General features: G+C 52.6%; 1 protein-coding gene, 1 long non-coding RNA gene and 1 pseudogene across 4 annotated transcripts; 1 reads left to right on the forward strand and 2 right to left on the reverse strand.

Moving 5' to 3' along the window:
• Positions 1-15,600: 15,600 nt before the first annotated feature.
• Positions 15,601-18,034, reverse strand: LOC118544350 (uncharacterized protein CXorf49). 3 transcript variants are annotated; one of them, XM_078063997.1, is made up of 4 exons: positions 17,674-18,034; positions 17,037-17,116; positions 16,728-16,773; positions 15,601-15,897 (listed from the first exon to the last, which is right to left on the reverse strand). In XM_078063997.1, exons 1-4 carry the CDS (start codon positions 17,792-17,794, stop codon positions 15,860-15,862), a joined length of 285 nt encoding a protein of 94 aa, XP_077920123.1. In that variant the 5' UTR covers positions 17,795-18,034; the 3' UTR covers positions 15,601-15,859. The 3 variants fall into 3 exon arrangements, 2 of the variants coding, with proteins under 2 accessions (XP_077920123.1, XP_035962039.2); XM_036106146.2 differs by having other exon boundaries at positions 15,601-15,900; XR_013444520.1 differs by lacking the exons at positions 15,601-15,897; positions 17,674-18,034 and adding an exon at positions 16,076-16,121 and having other exon boundaries at positions 17,037-17,255.
• Positions 18,012-19,901, reverse strand: LOC144380396 (uncharacterized protein CXorf49 homolog pseudogene; annotated as a pseudogene).
• An 84-nt stretch (positions 19,902-19,985) lies between these two features.
• On the forward strand, positions 19,986-22,282 carry LOC118544349 (uncharacterized). The gene is made up of 4 exons (XR_004921533.2): positions 19,986-20,250; positions 20,809-20,888; positions 21,152-21,197; positions 21,967-22,282. It is a non-coding gene; the product is annotated as an uncharacterized LOC118544349 (long non-coding RNA).
• The last annotated feature ends 2,612 nt before the right edge of the window (positions 22,283-24,894 follow it).

Consider the following 24,894-nt stretch of genomic DNA (forward strand, 5'->3'; position numbering starts at 1 on the left):
ACCATCTAGGCCATTCCCCCACCCACTTCCCTCCATCAACCCTCAGGTTGTTCTCTATCCTTAAGAGTCTCTTTTATGGTTTGCCTCCTCTCTTTTTTTACCCTTTCCCATATGTTCATCTGTTCTGTTTCTTAAATTTCACATGAGTGAAATCATATGGTATTTTTCTTTCTCTGATTTATTTCACTTAGCATAATATACTCTAGCTCCATCTGCATCATTGCAAATGGCAAAATTTCATTCTTTTTTGTTACCTGAGTAATAGTCCATCATATATAATGGAATGGTGTAAGAAAGTGGTCCAGTTTCATTCTTCTGCATGTTGCTGTCCAGTTTTCCCAACACTATTTATTGGAGAGATTGTCTCTTTTTCCAATGGATATTCTTTCTTGCTTTGTTGAAGATTAGTTGACCATATAGTTATGGGTCCATTTCTGGGTTTTCTATTCTGTTCCAATGATCTACATGTCTACTTTTGGATCTGCGTGTCTGCTTTTGTGCCAGTACCATACTGTCTTGATGACTACAGCTTTGTAATATAGCTTGGGGTCCAGAATCGTGATGCCTCCAGCTTTGTGGGGTTTTTTTCAGGATTGCTTTGGCTATTTGGGGTCTTTTGTAGTTCCATACAAATTTTAGGATTGTTCTAACTCTGTGAAAAATGCTGTTGGCATTTTGATAGGGATTGCATTAAATGTGTAGATTGCTTTGGGTTGTATAGACATTTTAACACTCTTTGTTCTTTGAATCCATGAGAATGGAATTTTTGCCATTTCTTTGTGTCTTATAAGGAGATTTATTATAAGGAATTGGATCACACTCTTATGGAGGCAGGCAAATCCCATAATAATCTGAGTGACTCAGCAAGTTGGAGACACAGGAAAGCTAATGGTTTAGTTCCAATCCAAGTCAGAAGGCTCAAGAACCATTAGAGCCATGGTTGTAGTTCCTATCTGATGGCTGACCGGCTCCAGACCCAAGAAGAGCCAATATTTCACTTCAAGGCCAAAGTTAGGAAAATGCCGATGTCTCGGTTCAAAAGCAATCAGGCAGGAAGAATTCTCTTACTCAAGGCAGGCTCAGCCTTTTTTTTTCTATTCAGGCTTTCAACTGATTGGATGAGGCCTACCCACATTGGGGAGGGAGATCTGCTATACTCAGTCTACTGATTTAAATGTTAACCTCGTCCAGAAACATCCTCATAGAAACACCCAGAATAATGTTTGGCCAAATATCTGGGCACCTCATGGTCCAGTCGAGTTGACACATAAAATTAACCATCACAGGGGCGCCTGGGTGGCTCAGTTGGTTAAGCGTCTGACTCTTAATTTTGGCTCAGGTCATGATCTCAGGGTCATGAGATCAAGCCCCACGTCCGGGCTCTGTGCTGGGCACGGAGCCTGCTTAAGATTCTGTCTCTCCGGGACACCTGGGTGGCTCAGTCGGTTAAGCATCTGCCTTCAGCCCAGGTCATGATCCCAGGGTGCTGGGATCGAGTCCTGTATCGGGCTCCTTGCTCAGCGGGGAGTCTGCTTCTTCCTCTGCCTGTCACTCTGCCTGATTGTGTTCTCTCTCTGTCTCACAAATAAAATCTTTAAAAAAAAAAAAAAAAGATTCTCTCTCTCCCTCTGGCCCTCCCCTCCCCCTTCCCTCTCTAAAAAAAATTAAACATTACAATATAATTATAATTATAAAATATATGTATTACCATACATTAATATATAGGTAAGTTAACACATATTAACATGTGTGTGTATTAATACATATTTGTGTATATACACACAAACATATTCGTAACAAAATACTCATGACAATTACAGTCCTCATTGCTGCTCATTTCTATAACTGGTCACATGGTCATAGCTGGTATTTATTTATTTTTTAATTTTTAAAATATTTTATTTATTTGAGAGAGAGAGCATGAGGGAGAGGGAGAGAAACCCAAGCAGACTGCACTGAGTGAGGAGTCAGATGAGGGGCTTGATCTCAGGACCCTGAGATTATCACCTGAGCTGAAACCCTGAATCGGATGCTTAACCAACTAAGCCACTCAGGCACCCCCATAGCTAGTATTTATAACTACCTTCTTCCACTACCCATTTCGTATTCCCTTTGCCCTCAGCAAGTTCCTCAGCTGGTTGTAGTTCTTTATTTGAGTGACTGACAACTTCATTTCTAAAGGATCTGGGTCATTCGTAGTCCTGCCAGAACTGGGTTGTTGTAGTTTTCCATTGACTTAATCACAAGGCATGGTAATAGTAAGAGACACCCCAAGGGATATCCTGTATTCCAGACATACTCTTCCTTACCTCCATTGTAGAGTAGTAGTCCAATTTTCCCCCTTAGTGATCAGGATCAACCACCCCAGACAGCACAGAAAGTCCCTTCTTTCTTTGTCTGTTGGTTCAGAGATATGAGGAGCCCAAAATAACCACGCGACAGCCTTAACTTCCAGTTCAATGGACCCATTGTTGGTCTTCTGGTGGAAACATTCTTCCCTTTGCAACTAAGGCCACTAGGCCAGCAGAGAGAATAAGGTTGCAAGGAAAGGAAGCAAACACTCGGGGTAATAGTCAGTGGTGCCACTCCCACTTCCACCTTTTGATTGCTGGACTCATGGATCCTAGCGATGGGAGAGACCGTACCATATATTGGATGCTGACTCAGAGCATACATAACATGCTGGAGAATCTTGCCCAGCCCCGCAAAGTATTGCCACCTAACTGGCACTGTAACTTCAAAAGGCAAGCCAGCTGTTTCAGGATGGTGGGGAACATGGTAATACCAGTGAATTCCATGAACATGGGCCCATTGCTCCCTTTCATCTGTTGTGAAATGAGTTCCTTGATCAGAAACAATGAGGAATATTATGATGGTGACTAAAGCAGTCTGTAAGACCATGGATGGAAGTTTTGACAGAGCACTGCATGCAAGGAAGACAAATCACACCAAGAGTAATGTCTATTTCACTAAGAACAAAGTGTTGTCCCTTTTATGATGGAAGTCGTCCAATGTAACCAATCTGCCACAGGGTAACTGGCTGATCACCCTGTTAAATAGTGCCATACCAGGTCTCAGTGTTGGTCTCTGCTACCAAGAAATTGGGCATTCAGCAGAGGCTATAGCCAGGTTGGCCGTGGTGAGTGGAAGTCCATGTTGCTTAGCCTATGAATAATCTCCATCCCTGCCACCATGAACACTTTGATCATGAACCTATCGGGAAATGAAAAAAGTGGATGCAGAAAGAGACTGATAATGCACAGAACAGGCCATCCTGGCCACTTGATTATTAAAATCTTCCTCTGCTGGGGTCATCCCTTAGTCAGAATTCACACAGGACACAAATCTTCACTTTTTTTTTTTTGCCAGAGAGGTCTATCATGTACCTCTTCCCCAAATTTCCTTCTCACTAATTTTTCCAATAATATTCTTTCCAAATCCCTGACCATCCAGCCAAGCCATTGACCATAGCTCATGAATTGGTATGTAGTTGCCTGTCTGGCCCTTTCTCCTTCCAAGCAAAGTGAACAACCAGGTTGCTCAACATTCTTCCCACTGGAAGCCTTTTCTTTCACCACTATCTTTCAGAGATGTCCCAAAAGGGGCTATTGTGCTACAACGGTCCACTTTCTGGTAATATCTTCATATTGTACAGAACCATTTGTTAACCAGGCTCAAGTCCTCTCTGCTCTTTCAACTGGCTATAGGGGACTGGGAGAGAGGTGATAGTGTAGCAGGAGTAGGGATCATGGGCATTTGGGCCACTTCTTCCTGTAACTTACACGAAGGCTTGCTTGATCCCATTCTAGTATACACCACCTCCACTTGATAATGGAATACTGCTGTGCATGCCCAACTTTATGGCTTGGTAGGTAAGACATTCAATTCACGATAGGCAGCTCAGGTTGCAGAGTAACTTGGTAGCCCGTGGTTAAGCTTTCATTCCCTACTAAGGCCTAATAACAAGCCAAAAGCTGTCTCTCAAAAGAACAGTAGTTATCCATAGAAGATAGCAGGGCTTTGCTCCAAAATCCCAAAGGCCTACACTCTGATTCACCTAGAGTGGGCTGCCAAAGGCTCTAAACAGTATCGCCGTTTGCCACCGAGACTTCAAGCACTATTGGATCCCTCAGATCGTATGGTCTGTTGCAGAGCGTCGTCTTGTTCGGGCCCCATTCAAAACTAGCAGCTTTTCAGGTGGCTCATTAAACGGATCAGAGTACCACACTCAAATGCAGAATATGTTGCTTCTAAAATCCAAACGGGCCCACTAGGCGATATGCCTCTTTTTTCATTGTTGGAGGGACCAGATCCAACAACTTATCCTTCACCTTAGATGGAATATCTTGACATGCCCCATATGACTGGACCCCTAGAAATTTCACCAAGGTGGAAACCCTCTGATTTCTGTCAGATTTATTTTCTACCCTCTGACAATAAGTCAATGAGTCTAGAGCAGTTGCTACTTCCTGTTTACTAGCCCAATCAGCATAATGTCATCAGTGTAAACAGATCAGTGTGATGTCGGGAAGGAAAGGCTATCAAGATTCCTTCAAATTAAATTATGACATAGGGATGAAGAGCCGATTTATCCCTGAGGTAGGACAGTGAGGGTGAATTGCTTGCCTTGCCAGCTGAAGACAAACTGCTTCTAGTGGTCTTTACTAACAGGTACGGATTAAAAAAAAAAAAAAGCATTTGCCAGATCAATAGCTGTATACCAGATACCAGGGGATGTGTTAATTTGCTCAAGCAACGACTTCATATCTGGTATGGTAGCTGCAATTGGGGTCATCACCTGATTAAAGTTATGATAATCCACTATGATTTTCCAAGCCCCATCTGTTTTTCTGCACAGGCTAAATAGGCAGGTTGAATGGGGGATGTCATAGGAATCACCGCCCCTGCATCCTTCAAGTCTTTGATGGTGGCACTAACCTCTGCAAACTGTCTAGTTGTACAGTATTGCTTTTGGCTTACTCTTTTCCTAGGTAGAAGCAGTTCTAGTGGCTTCCACTTGGCATTTCCCCTCATAATAGCTCTCATTCCACAGGTCAGGGAAACAATACAGAGATTCTACCAGCTACTGAGTATGTCTATTCCAATTATGCCTTCCAGAACTGGGGAAATAACCACAGGATGGATTCAGGGACCCACAGGACCCACTGTGAGTTGGACCTGAGCTAAAACTCCATTGATCATCTGACCTTCATAAGTCCCTATTCTGATCTGTAGAATACAGTGACATTTTGGGTCTCTTGGAATTAGTGTCAGCTCAAAGGCCATATCCAATCATCCCCGAAAGGTCTGATTATTTCCTTTTCCCCAGTGTGCGGTCACCCTGGTTAAAAAGCCATAGGTCACTTTGGGGGAGGCTGGGAAAAAGATTAGTGGTAAAAATTTTTGACACTGTACCTGGACCCTTTCTCAAGGGGACCCAGTCTTCTCTTCACTTAAGGGGTTATGGGTCTATAAGCTGGCTCAAATCTGGGAATTGATTAAGAGGCTATGACTCTGTTTTTATGATTCAAATTATACTTGTTCACTTGACCTGGAACTTTTCCACTTATACAAATCAAGTAATAACTTAGTAGACTTCCCATCTATTTCCTTCCTAGGAGCACCATGGTCATCTAGCCAGTGCCATAGACCTTGCTAGTTGTACGGTTCTGACTGCTGCTTGGACTCTGCAGCCCATTCCAGTAACCATGCCCACTTTGTCTTTGGTAATAAGTGCCATCACTTGGCCCATGCCACTCTTGGATCTGATAACACGCACTGCATTTAGGTTTCCCAATTCAGTGGTAGCAGTTTCCATTGTGGTTTCTGACCTATACAGCTCTTTAAGGATTCTGGGGCCCTTCTCACAAATTTATGTCTTTCAGTTGTGGTGAAATATGTGTCCTCTGTACCCTCTCAGGGTGGATGAGCAGGTCTTTTTTTTTTTTTTATTCCAGTATAGTTAACATTCAGTGTCATATTAGTTTCAGGTGTACAATATCCTGATTCAACAATTCTATACATTACTCAGTGCTCATCATGGTAAGTGTGCTCTTAGTCCCACTCACCTATTTCACCCACCCCCCCTACCTCTCCTCTGGTCATCATCATTTTGTTCTCTGAAGTTAAGACTCTGTTACTTTGTATTTGTCTTTTTGCTTTGATCATTTTGTTTCTTAAATTCCACATACCAGTGAAATCATATAGTATTTGTCTTTCCCTGCCTGACTTTACTCTCTAGATCCATCCATGTTGTTGCAACTGGCAAGATTTCATTCTTTTTTGTGGCTAATATTCCATTATATATATGTACCACATCTTCTTTATCCATTCATCTATTGATGTACACTTGGCCTGTTTCCATATCTTGGCTATTATAAATAATGCCGCTATAAACATAGGGGTGCATATATCTTTTTGAATTAGTGTTTTTGTATTCTTTGGGTATACACCCAGTCATGGAATTACTAGATTTATGGTAGCTATATTTTTTAAAGATTGATTGATTGATTGATTGATTGATTTTAGAGACAGAGAGTGGGGTGGTGGGGGAGAGGGAGAGGGAGAGAGAAACTCAAGCAGACTCTGCGCTGAGCATAGAGCCCAATGGGGGGCTCCACCTCATGGCCCTGAGATCATGACCTGAGCCAAAACCAAGAGTCAGACACTCAACCGACTGCACCCCCCAGGTGCCCCGGTAGTTCTATTTTTAATTTTTTGAGGAATCTCCACACTGTTTTCCACAGTGGCTGCACTGGTTTGCATTACTACCAACAGTGCACGAGTGTTCCTTTTTCTCTGCATCTTTGCCAACACTTGCTGTTTCTTGTGTTTTTGATTTTAGCCATTCTGACAGGTATGAGGTGATATCTCATTATGGTTTTCATTGGCATTTCCCTGATGATGAATGATATTGAGCATCTTCTCATGTGTCTGTTGGCCACCTGTATGTCTTCTTTGGATAAATGTCTGTTCATGTCTTCTGCCCATTTTTTAAGTGGATTGTTTGGGGGGTTTTTTGATGTTGAGATGTATAAGTTCTTAATCTTCTTTGTTTTTTTAAGATTTTATTTGAATTCCAGCTAATTAACATATAGCATAATACTAGTTTAGGGTGAACGATATAATGATTCAACACTTCGATACATCACCCAGTACTCATCACAAATGCAATCCTTAATCCCCATCATCTATTTAACACATCACCCCACCCACCTCCCTTCTGGTAACCATCAGTTTGTTCTCTATAGTTAAGAATCTGTTTCTTGGTTTTTCTCTCTCTCTTTTATTTCCCCTTTGCCCGTATGTTTTATTTCTTAAATTCCACATATGAGTGAAATCATATGTTATCTGTCCCTCTCTGACTGACTTATTTCGCTTAGTATAATACTCTCTTGCTCCATCCATGTCATTGCAAGTGGCAAGATTTCATTCTTTTGGCTGAATAATATTTCATTGTATAAATATACCATATCTTATTTATCCATTCATCAGTTGCTGGACACTTGCTATTGTTGACAATGCTGCTATAAACTTAGGGGTACACATATCCCTTTGAATTAGTATTTTTTATTCTTTGGGTAAGTATGTAGTAGTGCAATTGCTGGATCGCAGGGTAGTTCTACTTTTGCCTTTTTGAGGAACCTCCATACTGTTTTCCAGAGTGGCTGCACCAGTTTACATTCCCACCAACAGTATAAGAAGGTTCCCCTTTCTCCACATCCTCACACCTGCTATTTCCTGTGTGGTTGATTTTAGACATTCTAACAGGTGTGGGTAATATCTCATCGTGGTTTTGATTTGTATTTCCCTGATTATCTGTGATGTTGAGCATCTTTTCATTGTTGGCCATCTGTATGTCTTCTTTGAAAAAATGTCTATTCATGTCTTCTGCCCATTTCTTAACTGGATTATTTGTTGTTTGGGTGTTAGTCTTATAAGTTCCTTATATATTTTGGATATTAATCTTTTATTGGATATGTCATTTGCAAGTATCTTTTCCCATTCCATAGGTTGCCTTTTAGTTCTGTTGATTGTTTCCTTTGCTGTGCACAAGCGTTTTATTTAGATGTATTCCTAATAGTTTATTTTTGGTTTTTTTCCCCTTGCCTCAAGGGACCTCTCTAGAAAAAAAGTTGCTACAGCCAATTTCAGAAGTTACTACCTGTGTTCTCTTCCAGGATTTTTATGGGGTCAGGTCTCACACTTAGGTGTTTAATCCATTTTGAATTTATTTTTGTGTATGATGTAAGAAAGTGGTCCACTTTCATTCTTTCGCATATTACCGTCCAGTTTTCCCAACACCATATGTTGAAGAAACTGTCTTTTTTCCATTGGACATTCTTTCCTGCTTTGTCGAAGATTGATTGACCATATAATTGTGGGTTTATTCCTGGGTTTTCTATTCTGCTCCATTGATCTATTTTTGTGCAAGTAGCATACTGCTTTGGTTGCTACAGCTTTGTAATATAACTTGAAGTTCAAAATTGTGATGCCTCCAGCGTTCCTTTTCTTTTCCAAGATTGCTTTGGCATTAAGGGTCTTTGTGTTTGCATACAAATTTTAGGATTGTTCTAGTTCTGTGAAAAGTGCCATTGGTATTTTGATAAGGGTTGCATTGAATGTATAGATTGCTTTGGGTAGTATAGACGTTTTAACAATATTTGTTCTTCCAATCCATGAGCACAGAATGTCTTTCCGTTTTCTTTTGTTGTCTTCAATTTCTTTTTTTTTTTTTTTAGATGTAATTGTATTATCTGGAAAGATTTATTTTTTTTATTTTTTTTTATTATGTTATGTTAGTCACCATACATTACATCATTAGTTTTTGATGTAGTGTTCCATGATTCATTGTTTTTGTTGTCTTTTGTTGTCAATTTCTTTCAGCAGTGTTTTATAGTTTTCAGAGTACAGGTCTTTTACCTCTTTGGTTAGGTTTATTTCTAGGTATCTTATTATTTTGGTTGCAAATATAAATGGGATGCTTCCTTAATTTCTCCTTTTGCTGCTTCATTATTGGTGTATAAAAATGCAACAGATTTCTGTACATTGATTTTGTATCCTGAGACTTTACTGAATTCATGTATTGGTTTAGCAGCTTTTTGGTGGAGTCTTTTGGGTTTTCTTTTTTTTTAATTTTTATTTATTTGTTTGAGAGAGAGAGAGAGCGCGTGCACAAGCGGGCGGAGGGGAGAGGGACAAACAGACTCCTCACTGAATGCAGAGTCCCACACACGGCTTGATCCCAGGACCCTGAGATCATGACCTGAGCTGAAGTCAGATGCTTAACCAGCTGAGCCACCCAGCTGCCCCTCGGGTTTTCTATATATAGTATCACATCATCTGCAAATAGTTAAAGCTTTACTTCTTCCTTACCAATTTGGATGCCTTCCATTTATTTTTGTTGTCTGATTGTTGTGGCTAGGACTTCCAGTACTATGTTGAACAAAAGTGGTGAGCATGGACATCCTGTCTTGTTCCTGGCCTTAGGGGAAAAGTTCTCAGATATTCCCCATTAAGGATGATGTTAGCTGTGGGTTTTTCATATATGGCCTTTATTACGTTGAGGTGTGTTCCCTCTAAACTTACTCTGTTGAGGGTTTTTATCACGAGGATGTTGTACTAGGTCAAATGTTTTTTCGGCATCTATAGAAATGATCACATGGTTCTTATCTTTTCTCCTATTGATGTGATGTATCACACTGATTTGTGAATATTGTGCCATCCTTGCAACCCAGGAATAAATCCCACTTGATTGTGGTGAATGATTTTTATGTATTGTTCAATAAAGTTTGCTAGTATTTTATTAAGAATTTCTGCATCCATGTTCATCAGGGATATTACCTATAGTACTCTTTTATGGTGGCGTCTTTATCTGGTTTTAGTATCAGGGTAATTCTGGCCTCATAGAAGGAACTTGGAAGTTTTCCTTCCTTTTTGGAATAGTCTAAGAAGAACAGGTATTAACTCTTCTTTAAATGTTTGGTAGAATTTACCTGTGAGGACTTCTGCTCCTGAACTTTTGCTTGTTAGGAGTTTTTTGACTACTAACTCAATTTCTTTCCTGGTTATCAGTCTGTTCAAATTTTCTATTTCCTCCTGTTTCAGTTTTGGTAGTTTATATGTCTCTGGGAATTTATCCATTTCTTCTAGGTTGTCCATTTTGTTGGCATAGTTTTTCATAATATTCTCATATATTTGTTTGTATTTCTGTGGAGCTATTCATGTCTCCTCTCTCATTTGTGATTTTATTTGAGTCCTTTCTCTTTTTTTCATGATAAGACTGGATAGAAGTTATCAATTTTATTGAGTTTTTCGAAGAACAAATTCCTGGTTTCATTGATCAGTTCTGTTGGTTTTTTTTGTTTCTATATCATTTATTTCTGCTCTGATCTTTATTACTTCGTTCCTTCTCCTGGTTTTATTTTTTATTTTGTTTAAAGATTTTATTCATTTATTTGAGATAGAGCAAGAGCATGAATGGGGGGAGAGGGAGAAGGAGAAGCAGACTCCCCACTGAGCAGGGAGCCTGACGCAGGGCTCGATCCCAGGACTCTGGGATCATGACCTGAGCCAAAGGCAGATGCCCAACTGACTGAGCCACCCAGGCGCCCCTCCTTCGCCTGGTTTTAGATTGTTTGTTGTTCTTTTACTAACTCCTTTAGGTGCAAGGTTATGTTGTTTGAGATTTTTCTTCCTTCTTGAGGTAGGCCTATATTGCTACAAACTTCCCCCTTAGAACCACTTTTGCTGCATCCCAGAGGTTTTGGACCATTGTGATTTCATTTTCATTTGTTTCATATATTTTTTATGTCTTCATTGATTTCCTGGTTGACCCGTTCCATGTTTAGTAGGATGTTATTTAACCTCAAAGTATATGTTGTCTATACAGACATTTTATTGTGGTTGACTGCTAGTTTCATAGCACTGAGGTCATGAGATATGCATGGTATGATTTCAGTCTTTGTGAATTTGTTGAGGTTTGTTTTATGGGCTAATATGTGATCTATTCTGAAGAATGCTCCATGTGCACTTGAAAAGAATGCATATTCTCATTTTAGGATGAAATGTTTTGGTTATAACTGTTAAATCCATCTATTCCAGTGTGTCATTCAAAGCCATTATTTCCTTCTTGTTCTGTTTGGATGATCTGTCCATTGTGTAAGTGGGGTGTTAAAGTCCTTACTATTATTATATTGTTATCAATTAGTTCCTTTATGTTTCTTAGATGGAGCTCAATATATATTGAGCAAATACTGACAACAATACAAAAATAGTACAACATTTCAGTACCCCACTCTGAGTAATGGATAGATCATACAGACAGTAAAAAACAAAATTATGATCCTCGAATTCAGAAAAAATAATTAGTTAAGTATCAATACCCATTCATGATATACTTTTCAAAAAATTTTTTTAATTTGATTATTGAGATAGAATTTACATCAAGGTCTATGAATCCTTACAAACTCATACTGTTAGGGAACCACCACCACAACCAAACTACAAAAAATTTTCATCACCCGCCAAAACCCGTCATGCTCTGATAGTTAAACCCCTTCTCTCAACACCCAGGCACTGGCAACCACCGATCTGTTCTCTGTCCCTATGGTTTGGACTTTGTGAGAATGTCACCGAAATGGAATCCTGTGGGGGTGCCTGGGTGGCTCAGTCGGTTAAGCGTCTGACTCTTGGTCTCCCCTTGGTTATCTCCATTCAGATAACAATCTCATGGGTGGTGGGATGCAACCCTGCGATGGGCTCTGCGCTCAGTGGGGAATCTGCCTCAAGATTCTCTCCCGCTGGGGCGCCTGGGTGGCTCAGTCATTAAGCATCTGCCTTCGGCTCAGGTCATGATCCCAGGGTCCTGGGATCGAGCCCGGCATCAGGCTCCCTGCTCGGTGGGAAGCCTGCTTCTCCCTCTCCCACTCCCCCTGCTTGCGTTCCCTCTCTCGCTGTCTCTCTCTCTGTCAAATAAATAAATAAAATCTTTAAAAAAAAAAAAAGGTTCTCTCCCACTAACCCTCCCCCCATTCATGCATGACTGCTCTCTCTCCCCCTAAAATAAACAAATAAATCTTTTTAAAAAATGGAATCCTGCAGTATGTAACTTTTGCACTTGGTGTCCTTCACAGAAAGGGCCACACACATATGGCACGTCTGGAGGTACAAGGTACTGTTCCTCAGCCAGGTAGTAGTTACATGGCTTGATCACATCCTATCCATCTGTTGAATTATAGGCTTTCTACAATTGTGTATACATATGCTGTTTCATAAATATAGTTAACAATAACTTTCCTGTAATTTATCCTATCATTTTAAAGGTTACTTATTAAATAGCGATTGTTATCCTTTAAAAGAAAGTGGAAAAGTCAAGACAGCAGTCATCTCAAGAAAACTGAGGAGATAAGTGACTGGCATGGGGCAAAAGGAGGGTTTCAACTTACTGTCAAGTTTCTCTAAATCTGGTAGGTAGTTACCTACCTGGCAGGTAGTTACCAGGACTACAAGCTGGCAGGAGCACAGAGCCGCCGAGCACCCTCCAATCATGTGAAGGGTGCACCCGGGATCACGCACGTAACAGCTCACATGGCCACCTGACACCCCCAACGTGCGGGCCAGCCAAACCCAGCAAACACGGGTGACAGTGTCCCCACCTTAAGGTCAGCTGAGTAGCAAGCGGAATTACATCTGCAGCCTTCACCCCATCGCCGCCATGCAAGGTAACATACGAGCAGATTCCAGGAACTAGGACGTGGACACCTCTGGGGACCCTTCCTCTGCCCACCACGCCCAGCTCCGTGTCCAGGGCTCACCTCCTCCTGCCCTCCTTGGGTGTGCCCATCCCCCCCAAGCATCTGCAGAGAAAGGCTGGCCGCTGGTGGGCGTGGCGCTGGTGCTGGAGCTGGAGGTGGTAGAGAGGGAGGGATCTGGCCCGGAGCTGGGCAGGCAGCAGAACGAGGCAGGACGGGGCCTAGGGCTTCCCAGGCCAGCCGCCACTGCCTCCCTGGCTAGAGAGGAGGCGTGAGGGGGAAGGCAAAAGGGGCACACTCCAGGAGGGCAGGGGACCCACCTCCTCCTTCCCCCTGGGACCCACATGTCCTCCCTTAATCTGCGCCTCACCGTCTCCACTCACTTCCTCCTGGGACAGGAAGGTGCCCAGCCACAGCCCGCGATGTATGTGTTTACAGCAACATGACCTTGGGCTACTTGGTCTGAATATGCGACCGGGATCGTGTGCTCAGAGGAGGGAAGGGAGGCCAGCAAAACTGGTCAGCCAGGATTGCGATCATGCCCTCCCCAGTCCCCTTCTCCCCTTCCTCACGCTGGCCACCATGGCTCTGTGGTCCCTGGGGGGTGTGGGTGCTGGACTTCTCCCCAGTCACAATTTGCCCGCCTGTCTGCCCGCGGACACCCCGGCTGAAGGTCTCTCCCAAACACATTCAGTCAGACCACAGCGCGCCATGATACCCCGCCAAGAGAGAACCACAGGGTCCGGGTGAAGGCCGGAGCCTCAGCAAACAAGCCCACCTTCTCAAGTGAGGGGTTTGGGGGGGAAGGATTGAGTCCCACGAATGTCCTTTTCCAGGCTGAGCTCTGTGCTTGTCCCACCCCGTGCGGGATGGTCTGGCCACCTGAGCTCATGGCACAGGGCCCCGAAGGCAGGCAGGCTGAGAAGGGGTGTGTGTGTGGGGAACCAGGTCGGCCCAATTTTCCGTGGGGAAGCCACTCTCTACTTCCCATCCTCACTGCGCCCATCCTGCCCCTGTCCCTGTTAGCTCCTGGCAGAGCAGTCTCCTGAACGAGCTCCCTGCTGCTAAGATGAGGCCTGCGCCAGCCCCTCTGAGGCAGCCTTCCCTGCCACTGTCCTTCCTTCAACACACACGGGAGGGCTCAGAGCTCAGAGGATCACAGAGTCGGATCCACAGCCTCCTCTGCAGGCTCCCAATTGAGCATGCCCGCACCCTGTCCGGGGTCTGGGGACTTCCATGACAGTCCCCTCCTGATGAGGGAATTTAACAGCACCCCCTGAAAGGTAGATCCGCCCCTTGCTTCTGCTCATTCAGTATCTTACCGGTTCTTGATCACAGTCTCCCCGCTTTAATCCCTGACTCACACCGCTCTCCCCCCAGGGACATTATCCCTGATTAATTTTATTCACACACACACACCCACAGATGAACAAACGCACACACCAACCTTGACTGTTCTGGGGACCATCGACCCGCCCACACCCCGGCTTCTGTGCGTGAAACACCCGGTCTCTCGGGAAGGGTGTCTGGTCTGGCAGAAGCGACCCTCACCTCACTCAGACCCAGATCTGTCCCTCTGAGTCTCAGGCCAGCACAGCCCTGGGTCCCGGCTGAAGGAAGGAAGCCATCCCCACCCATCAGCGAGGGGGAAATGGAACACGGAGTCCAGACGAAATCTCCCGTGGCCTGAAGGGGCAGTCAGGGAGCCGGAGCGGGGACACGGAAATAGCGCTTCCGGAAAAACCTGGGTCATGGTGGTGGTCGAACAGCATTGGAAGGGGACCAGGCAGGCACATCGAGACCCATCACGCACCCTTGCCATAGAAGCGGGCGGCCACTTTCCAACCAAGGGTCCGGAGACGAGCAGGCAGGAGGTGGGGGGGGGGGCGGGGGGGGAGGTGGCTTGCACACGAGGGATAGGAGGACTCTGATGGCTAGACCATCCGTTTCCGGCCGCTGGTGGGCAGTTTGCCCCAGGGTGGCCCAGAGCCCCCACAAGCCTCGACGCCCCCACCTCCAGCCCAGAGACCGACCTGTGCTTTTGCCCTGTTTCCCGTACCTCCCCTCTGGCTCTGCACCCCAGTGGGCTGTGACTTCTGTGACTTCTGCCTCCACCCCGCCACCGCCACCGAACCCAAGGAGGGAGAAGTGAGGCCCTGGAATCCCAGTGTCAAGGCCCAGGGCTAAAGAGGAGAGGGGGAGGATGCGCCAGTTTCCGGGCCAGGGGTCCTTGTGCGCGGTGGCAGCAGAGGGAGGGAAGGACTCCGCCGAGGGGACTGGGCCCAGGAAGGAAGGGGCAAGAGGAGCTCAAGTGTGCTCTTTACCCCGGGTTGAAGCACAGGGGCAGGGAAGGCCAGTGAGGGCAAGCCCCGGGAGTGATCAGGGACACTCAGATGGCAGAGCAGGGGGGCTGGGAGGAGCAGGACAGCGATCCCAAGGAGGGAAGGGAAGGGGGACTGCAGCTCTGGAAGGGGCCCCGGGTTCCTGCTGCAAGGGGAGGGGGCAGGGGGGAGAACGGAGATGGATGGGGAGTCCGGGACCCAAAAAGAGGGGGAGATGAGGGGAGAAACCGAAGGGGGCCCGCGGGGGGAAAGGGAGCACATGCCCACACGGATCCCAGAGTGGGGTGGCGGGCACGCTGCGGGCGGGATGGCAGGGCTCCTAGCACAGGCCGGCCCACACTCCCCGCAAGGGCAAGGCCTACCACATGACCCCGGAGGTCCTGTTCTGGAAAAGGCTGTGACAGGGAGCAGCTCCCTGCCCCGCCCTGCCCCTCTCCCATCCCAGGCCGAGCACCCCCCACACACCCCACAGAGAGGGCAGACCACAGACCTGAGAGGTACTTTAATTTGAAACTGCTGTGAACTGGGGCGGGGAGGGGGGCAAAAGAACAGGGAGAGGAAGCCTTGGCTGAGGGCGGCCAGGAGGGAACCGGCTTGGCCGCAGCTCCCCGGCTCCGAAGGCACCAGCTGCCCCTCTGGGACACAGATGCTGGGCTCAGCCGGCCCGACAGCGCAGGGTCCGGGAAGAGCCCGAGCCAGGGCCAGCCCCCGGCCCTGCCGCCAGCCACGGCCATGCAAAGGGCAGCGGGGTGTGTCACGCTCCCTTCAGAGGCTCTGGCCCTTGTCAGTCAGGGACTGCATGGCTGCTGAAACAGAGACAGGCGTCAGCACGCCCTCCAGACATGGGGAGAGAGAAGCCCGGGCCCCGACCCCGCGGGGAACCGCCGAGCCCTGCGCCCCGAGATCGCCTCCAGCCCCGGGCCTGACTCCCTCACCCACCACCTCAATTCCATATGGACACGTCCTCTAAGGGAACAAACTGCGGCCAGCACTTCTCCAGCTTTGGGGCACATCGGACTCGTTCAGCCTACAGAACAGACACACACGCGCGCACACACGCACACGTACACACACGCATGCGTAAACGTACACACACGTGCACACGCGCACATGCATGCACGCACACGCACACACGCGCACACATGCATGTGCACATAGTGCACATGCACATGCACACGTCCACACACTGCGCGCACACACATGCATGCGCACACACGCACACGTACACACACGCACAATGCACATGCATGCACACACGCACACATACACACGCACACGCACGCGCGCGCACGCACACACACTCGCACGCACGCACGCCTTGCAAGCCGTATCAAGGAGCAGTTAACGGGAAAATGAAGGAGGCATCTGCAAACGTCCTAAAAGAGGGAGACCTCTGTTGGCACCGGCAGAGCACGCACGCAGTCGAGGCAGGGCTTCCCGTTCGTGCACACACCCAGCTGCACACGCACAGCAGGCTCCGGGCCAGGCCTGCCAGGTCCTGTCCCCACAGGAATGCCGGTCCCTGGGAGGCCGCCTGCACCTGCAGCCCATCCTGGGTTCCGCACCAAGGACCCCCCCCAGCCCCCCAGCCTGCCTCTGCCCCAACCCGGCCCCGGACCGAGGTTCCTCATACCAAGCTGCTCTTTAAGGTCGTCTATTTCCCTCTGTAGCACCAGACACTAGGCCCGCAGACAGCAGAGAGAGAGAGACACAAACCATTAGTATCCTCTGGCTTCCTCTCTCCTCGACCTCCCCCTCTCCCACGGGCACTACGGCCCCAGGCCCAGTGGCTAGACCCGCACAGGCTCCTCAGTGGAAAGGGGGCGCCTTCCCTCTGCGGGGAGCGGACGGGAGGGGGGGAACACCTATGTCAGTCTAGCCTGGACCTGGATCCCACCCTCAGGTTTGGGCCCGCATTCCTAGGAGCCCCGGGGAGCGTTACCCGCAGACAGCCCTGCGCGCCAGCCGGTGGTTCCTGCTGCCTTCCTGGCCTTGCGGGCTGGCCCGGCGGCTCCTGGTCACCTGCGAGGGACAGGACGTCCGACCCAGCTTCCCAGGCCCCCAGGGAGCTGCAAAGGGCCTCCGCGGGGTGGAACGTGAGGCAGCACCACCCTCTGCTGGCCGCAAGCGGCCCCTGCTCTGGCAGCAGCTACAGCCTTCTCTCGGGCCCGTCCCCCCTGCCCCCCAGGGCCAGCCCATCCTTGAAGGTGGCCCCCCCCCCTCCCCGGGACTGGGGCTCTGGCTTGGACTCTCCCAGAGCGGCAGCACGGCCAGCGCCTGGGACGAGCAACGTGGCCCAACAGGACGGAACAGAATCTGAGGCTCTGCTCTGCGGAAGGTCTACGTCCGGGGCTGCAGTTTGGGGCGCTGCCACGCGGAACCCCTGCTGCACAAACCCCACGCGGGGGAGGATGTGGCTTAAGGCCGGTCCGTCGAGACCCCATTTCCTGTGGGAGAAGCTGCCCTGGGAGGGAGGGAGGCGGGGAACAAAGCTGAGCCCCCAGCAGAGCCGGAGCCAGAGGCTTCCCTCCTCATCCCCTCCCTACCCCCCGCACTCCTGTGACACCCACAAGACTCACCGGCGAGGGCAGGCCCTCTGTGCAGGACGTCTCCCTGGCTCAGGGCCAAGGGCTCCGAGCTTCCTGGAACTTGGGGGGCTCTGGTGTGGAGGTCACCGCTGCTGCACACCCTGCGATGCATGCACGAAGATGGGCCTGGCCTCCGTGTTGGAAGCTAAAAGAAAAATTTCTCACCGACCTGGACTTGGGATGTGGGATGTGGTGTGTGCGTGTGAGTGCGCGCGTGTGTGTGTGAGTGTGGGTAGGCGTACACACGTGTGCACGTGCGTGTAGCAGCTGGGGTGAGGCAGGGAATAGGGAGGGGAACTCAGAGGCTGGTCTGGCTGGCGCTTCCTCCCTCAGTCAGCCCCGGGCCAGGAGGCAGAGCTGAGCCAGGGAGCAGAGCAGGGCACTGACAAAGCCCAGGCGTCTAAAGACTGAAGGTTCGTGGACCAAGCCTGGAAATCAGCTACCAGCCCTCCCTTCATCGCGGCCCCTCCCTGGGGGAAGGAGGCAGGAAACGGGCCAAGGGTCCGGAATGGTGGCGGGCACACACGCACTGCTACCCTAGGTTAATGTCTGCCCCTGAGAAGACGACCCACGACGCGATCTGGCGTGCCCGTGATCCCAGTGACCCAGGGGCACCCACGGCAACCCCTGAAGTAGGGACAGAGGGAGCATGGGTAAAGAAGTGGGCAGAGGGGGAGGGGAAGGGCACCCCGAGAGGAGGAGCATGGCCTACTCACTTGGCCCTTTGGGAGGACCGCGTCTCTGTTCGAGTCACTGCCTTCTCCCGCAGCGGCCGCCACCTCTGCCTCCCGCGTCCTCCTGGCCACAGATTTCTTGCCGGCGGCGCCTGCGTGCTTGGACTGTTTGGGTCCCGAAGGGACCAAGGAATACCTCTTGGACCTCCCAAGCAGCGGGACACCGGAGATTGGGGGGAAGGTGGCTGGTTCCGGGGGAGCAGCCGACACTCTCTGCCCCCAGGAGGGGAAGCTTTTGCCCGGGACCACTTTTGAGGCCCCCCCTAGGCATTTCTTCTCCTGGGCCGCCTTCCTCCTCGAGGGGGCCTGGGGCAGGCCGCCTGCAGCAGCAGCAACAGCAGCAGCTCCCCGGTAGCTGGGCCTGCTCTCCCCCTTCCCCCAGACCACACTTGGCATTTTCTTAGAGGAGGCGATGTCCAGCTCTCCAACGGCCGGCCTCTCCACTACCGAAGTGAACCCTCGGGCAGCGGAGGTCAGGAAAGGGCCCGGCACGTGAAGGAAACTCTCCCTGACGTGGAAATAAGCGTGTCTGGCTGTGTCCCCGGGATCCTTGGGGCTGCTGGGCTTGGCTGGGCCGCCTTCTTTGGAGTGAATGCTCACCCTCATCAGCTGTATCTCGCTGAACTCATCTGAGGACTCGGGGTCGGAGGGCAGCCCGCCGGGGCCTTCGGCGGCCGGGGGCCGCTGGCGCTCCACCCGGACGGTCGACGGGCCCTTGGCGCCTCCTGTCGGGTTCCCCCAGGCCCGGCCCCCCTCGGGCCCACCGACGTGCAGCGGGGCGGCGGAAGGCGGCCGCGACTTCACGCGGCCCAGGGCGAGCGCGCCTCGCCCACTGGGCCCCGCCTCGAGGCCGGCCCAACCGCCCGACGCCTCCGCGCCGCAGCTCTCCGCGGACGGCTTTCTCCGCAGGCCCAGGGCCTCGCGGTCTGTCAGCTGTTGCGCCGTGTCCGCCGCGGACTCGTCGGCGAGGTGGCACGCGTAGTCCCGGGCGTCCCCCTCGTCGTCGGCCGGGGAGCCGGGGCGGCCTTCGCGGCCCCACAGCACCGGCCCTCCCGCTTCCATCACTTCCCGCTCGGACTCGAAGCCCTCGGCGTCTGGGAACCCGCCCTCGCCCTCGCCCTCGCCGCTGGGCGGCGGCCCCAGATCCAGACCTCGTGCCGGGGCCCGCGGGGCCCGGGGGCCGGCGGGGAGGACGCTGGCCTGCCCCCCGCCCTCCGGGCCCAAACCCGCTCCCAAGACAGACACCTCCTCCGGAGCGCTCATGCCGGCCACGCCGCGCAGCCCGGGCTCGAGGGAGACGATCTGCCCTGGTCCCGGCGCGACAGGCCAGAGCGGAGAGGCGCCAGGCGATTGGCGCGCGACGTGCGACGGGAGCCGCGAGGCCTCTTGGCGACGCAGGCGGGCACCACAGGCACCGCACGAGATCGCCTCAAACAACGCGCGGCTCTGTGCGCGCCTCTGACGCCTGCGCCGCGGCCTCCTCATTGGTCCGCCCCCCGCCAACCAGTGAGCCCCTTGTTGACACGCCCCTGAGGCCCCAACCAATGGGGTCGAGGTCCTTTGGCTTGCTTGGGGGCTGGTCTAGGTCTCTGTGTCTGGCAGTTGGGGCGGTGGACCCAGCTCTTCTGGTCCCGCCTCTCCTGCGCTGGACCCTGCTTCACTGTTGGAGTCATGGCTCTGCGCCTCTGTCTCCCCATTCACAGAGCAGGTGGTGGGCACCTGTCTCCGGGGTTGTGGAGACGAAAGATGTGAGGCATGTAGTGCACAGAGGATTCCCCGGCTTCTGTTGCACAGCGGCACTTAGGAGCTCCTGTCAAAGGGCCTGCCCCCTCCAGTGAGTCTTGTGGGTGTCACAGGAGTGCGGGGGGGTAGGGAGGGGATGAGGAGGGAAGCCTCTGGCTCCGGCTCTGCTGGGGGCTCAGCTTTGTTCCCCGCCTCCCTCCCTCCCAGGGCAGCTTCTCCCACAGGAAATGGGGTCTCGACGGACCGGCCTTAAGCCACATCCTCCCCCGCGTGGGGTTTGTGCAGCAGGGGTTCTGCGTGGCAGCGCCCCAAACTGCAGCCCCGGACGTAGACCTTCCGCAGAGCAGAGCCTCAGATTCTGTTCCGTCCTGTTGGGCCACGTTGCTCGTCCCAGGCGCTGGCCGTGCTGCCGCTCTGGGAGAGTCCAAGCCAGAGCCCCAGTCCCGGGGAGGGGGGGGGGCCACCTTCAAGGATGGGCTGGCCCTGGGGGGCAGGGGGGACGGGCCCGAGAGAAGGCTGTAGCTGCTGCCAGAGCAGGGGCCGCTTGCGGCCAGCAGAGGGTGGTGCTGCCTCACGTTCCACCCCGCGGAGGCCCTTTGCAGCTCCCTGGGGGCCTGGGAAGCTGGGTCGGACGTCCTGTCCCTCGCAGGTGACCAGGAGCCGTCGGGCCAGCCCGCAAGGCCAGGAAGGCAGCAGGAACCACCGGCTGGCGCGCAGGGCTGTCTGCGGGTAACGCTCCCCGGGGCTCCTAGGAATGCGGGCCCAAACCTGAGGGTGGGATCCAGGTCCAGGCTAGACTGACATAGGTGTTCCCCCCCTCCCGTCCGCTCCCCGCAGAGGGAAGGCGCCCCCTTTCCACTGAGGAGCCTGTGCGGGTCTAGCCACTGGGCCTGGGGCCGTAGTGCCCGTGGGAGAGGGGGAGGTCGAGGAGAGAGGAAGCCAGAGGATACTAATGGTTTGTGTCTCTCTCTCTCTGCTGTCTGCGGGCCTAGTGTCTGGTGCTACAGAGGGAAATAGACGACCTTAAAGAGCAGCTTGGTATGAGGAACCTCGGTCCGGGGCCGGGTTGGGGCAGAGGCAGGCTGGGGGGCTGGGGGGGGTCCTTGGTGCGGAACCCAGGATGGGCTGCAGGTGCAGGCGGCCTCCCAGGGACCGGCATTCCTGTGGGGACAGGACCTGGCAGGCCTGGCCCGGAGCCTGCTGTGCGTGTGCAGCTGGGTGTGTGCACGAACGGGAAGCCCTGCCTCGACTGCGTGCGCGCTCTGCCGGTGCCAACAGAGGTCTCCCTCTTTTAGGACGTTTGCAGATGCCTCCTTCATTTTCCCGTTAACTGCTCCTTGATACGGCTTGCAAGGCGTGCGTGCGTGCGAGTGTGTGTGCGTGCACGCGCGTGCGTGTGCGTGTGTATGTGTGCGTGTGTGCATGCATGTGCATTGTGCGTGTGTGTACGTGTGCGTGTGTGCACATGCATGTGTGCGCGTGTGTGCGTGTGCGTGCATGCATGTGCGCGTGTGCACGTGTGTGTACGTTTACGCATGCGTGTGTGTACGTGTGCGTGTGTGCGTGTGTGTGTGTCTGTTCCGTAGGCTGAACGAGTCCGATGTGCCCCAAAGCTGAAGTGCTGGCCGCAGTTTGTTCCCTTAGAGGACGTGTCCATATGGAATTGAGGTGGTGGGTGAGGGAGTCAGGCCCGGGGCTGGAGGGGGTCTTGGGGCGCAGGGCTCGGCGGTTCCCCGCGGGGTCGGGGCCCGGGCTTCTCTCTCCCCATGTCTGGAGGGCGTGCTGACGCCTGTCTCTGTTTCAGCAGCCATGCAGTCCCTGACTGACAAGGGCCAGAGCCTCTGAAGGGAGCGTGACACACCCCGCTGCCCTTTGCATGGCCGTGGCTGGCGGCAGGGCCGGGGGCTGGCCCTGGCTCGGGCTCTTCCCGGACCCTGCGCTGTCGGGCCGGCTGAGCCCAGCATCTGTGTCCCAGAGGGGCAGCTGGTGCCTTCGGAGCCGGGGAGCTGCGGCCAAGCCGGTTCCCTCCTGGCCGCCCTCAGCCAAGGCTTCCTCTCCCTGTTCTTTTGCCCCCCTCCCCACCCCAGTTCACAGCAGTTTCAAATTAAAGTACCTCTCAGGTCTGTGGTCTGCCCTCTCTGTGGGGTGTGTGGGGGGTGCTCGGCCTGGGATGGGAGAGGGGAGGGGCGGGGCAGGGAGCTGCTCCCTGTCACAGCCTTTTCCAGAACAGGACCTCCGGGGTCATATGGTAGGCCTTGCCCTTGCGGGGAGTGTGGGCCGGCCTGTGCTAGGAGCCCTGCCATCCCGCCCGCAGCGTGCCCCCCACGCCACTCTGGGATCCATGTGGGCATGTGCTCCCTTTCCCCCCGTGGGCCCCCTTCGGTTTCTCCCCTCATCTCCCCCTCTTTTTGGGTCCCGGACTCCCCGTCCGTCTCCATTCTCCCCCCTGCCCCCTCCCCTTGCAGCAGGAACCCGGGGCCCCTTCCAGAGCTGCAGTCCCCCTTCCCTTCCCTCCTTGGGATCGCTGTCCTGCTCCTCCCGACCCCCTGCTCTGCCATCTGAGTGTCCCTGATCACTCCTGGGGCTTGCCCTCACTGGCCTTCCCTGCCCCTGTGCTTCAACCCAGGGTAAAGAGCACACTTGAGCTCCTCTTGCCCCTTCCTTCCTGGGCCCAGTCCCCTCGGCGGAGTCCTTCCCTCCCTCTGCTGCCACCGCGCACAAGGACCCCTGGCCCGGAAAATGGCGCATCCTCCCCCTCTCCTCTTTAGCCCTGGGCCTTGACACTGGGATTCCAGGGCCTCACTTCTCCCTCCTTGGGTTCGGTGGCGGTGGCGGGGTGGAGGCAGAAGTCACAGAAGTCACAGCCCACTGGGGTGCAGAGCCAGAGGGGAGGTACGGGGAACAGGGCAAAAGCACAGGTTGGTCTCTGGGCTGGAGGTGGGGGTGTCGAGGCTTGTGGGGGCTCTGGGCCACCCTGGGGCAAACTGCCCACCAGCGGCTGGAAACGGATGGTCTAGCCATCAGAATCCTCCTATCCCTCGTGTGCAAGCCACCTCCCCCCCCGCCCCCCCCCTCCCCGCCTCCAGCCTGCTCGTCTCCGGACCCTTGGTTGGAAAGTGGCTGCCCGCTTCTATGGCAAGGGTGCGTGATGGGTCTCGATGTGCCTGCCTGGTCCCCTTCCAATGCTGTTCGACCACCACCATGACCCAGGTTTTTCCGGAAGCGCTATTTCCGTGTCCCCGCTCCGGCTCCCTGACTGCCCCTTCAGGCCACGGGAGATTTCGTCTGGACTCCGTGTTCCATTTCCCCCTCGCTGACGGGTGGGGATGGCTTCCTTCCTTCAGCCGGGACCCAGGGCTGTGCTGGCCTGAGACTCAGAGGGGCAGATCTGGGTCTGAGTGAGGTGAGGGTCGCTTCTGCCAGACCAGACACCCTTCCCGAGAGACCGGGTGTTTCATGCACAGAAGCCGGGGTGTGGGCGGGTCGATGGACCCCAGAACAGTCAAGGTTGGTGTGTGCGTTTGTTCATCTGTGGGTGTGTGTGTGTGAATAAAATTAATCAGGGATAATGTCCCTGGGGGGAGAGCGGTGTGAGTCAGGGATTAAAGCGGGGAGACTGTGATCAAGAACCGGTAAGATACTGAATGAGCAGAAGCAAGGGGCGGATCTACCTTTCAGGGGGTGCTGTTAAATTCCCTCATCAGGAGGGGACTGTCATGGAAGTCCCCAGACCCCGGACAGGGTGCGGGCATGCTCAATTGGGAGCCTGCAGAGGAGGCTGTGGATCCGACTCTGTGATCCTCTGAGCTCTGAGCCCTCCCGTGTGTGTTGAAGGAAGGACAGTGGCAGGGAAGGCTGCCTCAGAGGGGCTGGCGCAGGCCTCATCTTAGCAGCAGGGAGCTCGTTCAGGAGACTGCTCTGCCAGGAGCTAACAGGGACAGGGGCAGGATGGGCGCAGTGAGGATGGGAAGTAGAGAGTGGCTTCCCCACGGAAAATTGGGCCGACCTGGTTCCCCACACACACACCCCTTCTCAGCCTGCCTGCCTTCGGGGCCCTGTGCCATGAGCTCAGGTGGCCAGACCATCCCGCACGGGGTGGGACAAGCACAGAGCTCAGCCTGGAAAAGGACATTCGTGGGACTCAATCCTTCCCCCCCAAACCCCTCACTTGAGAAGGTGGGCTTGTTTGCTGAGGCTCCGGCCTTCACCCGGACCCTGTGGTTCTCTCTTGGCGGGGTATCATGGCGCGCTGTGGTCTGACTGAATGTGTTTGGGAGAGACCTTCAGCTGGGGTGTCCGCGGGCAGACAGGCGGGCAAGTTGTGACTGGGGAGAAGTCCAGCACCCACACCCCCCAGGGACCACAGAGCCATGGTGGCCAGCGTGAGGAAGGGGAGAAGGGGACCGGGGAGGGCATGATCGCAATCCTGGCTGACCAGTTTTGCTGGCCTCCCTTCCCTCCTCTGAGCACACGATCCCGGTCGCATATTCAGACCAAGTAGCCCAAGGTCATGTTGCTGTAAACACATACATCGCGGGCTGTGGCTGGGCACCTTCCTGTCCCAGGAGGAAGTGAGTGGAGACGGTGAGGCGCAGATTAAGGGAGGACATGTGGGTCCCAGGGGGAAGGAGGAGGTGGGTCCCCTGCCCTCCTGGAGTGTGCCCCTTTTGCCTTCCCCCTCACGCCTCCTCTCTAGCCAGGGAGGCAGTGGCGGCTGGCCTGGGAAGCCCTAGGC

This window comes from Halichoerus grypus, chromosome X, assembly GCF_964656455.1.
Source record: "Halichoerus grypus chromosome X, mHalGry1.hap1.1, whole genome shotgun sequence".
Taxonomy (NCBI): Eukaryota; Metazoa; Chordata; class Mammalia; order Carnivora; family Phocidae; genus Halichoerus; species Halichoerus grypus.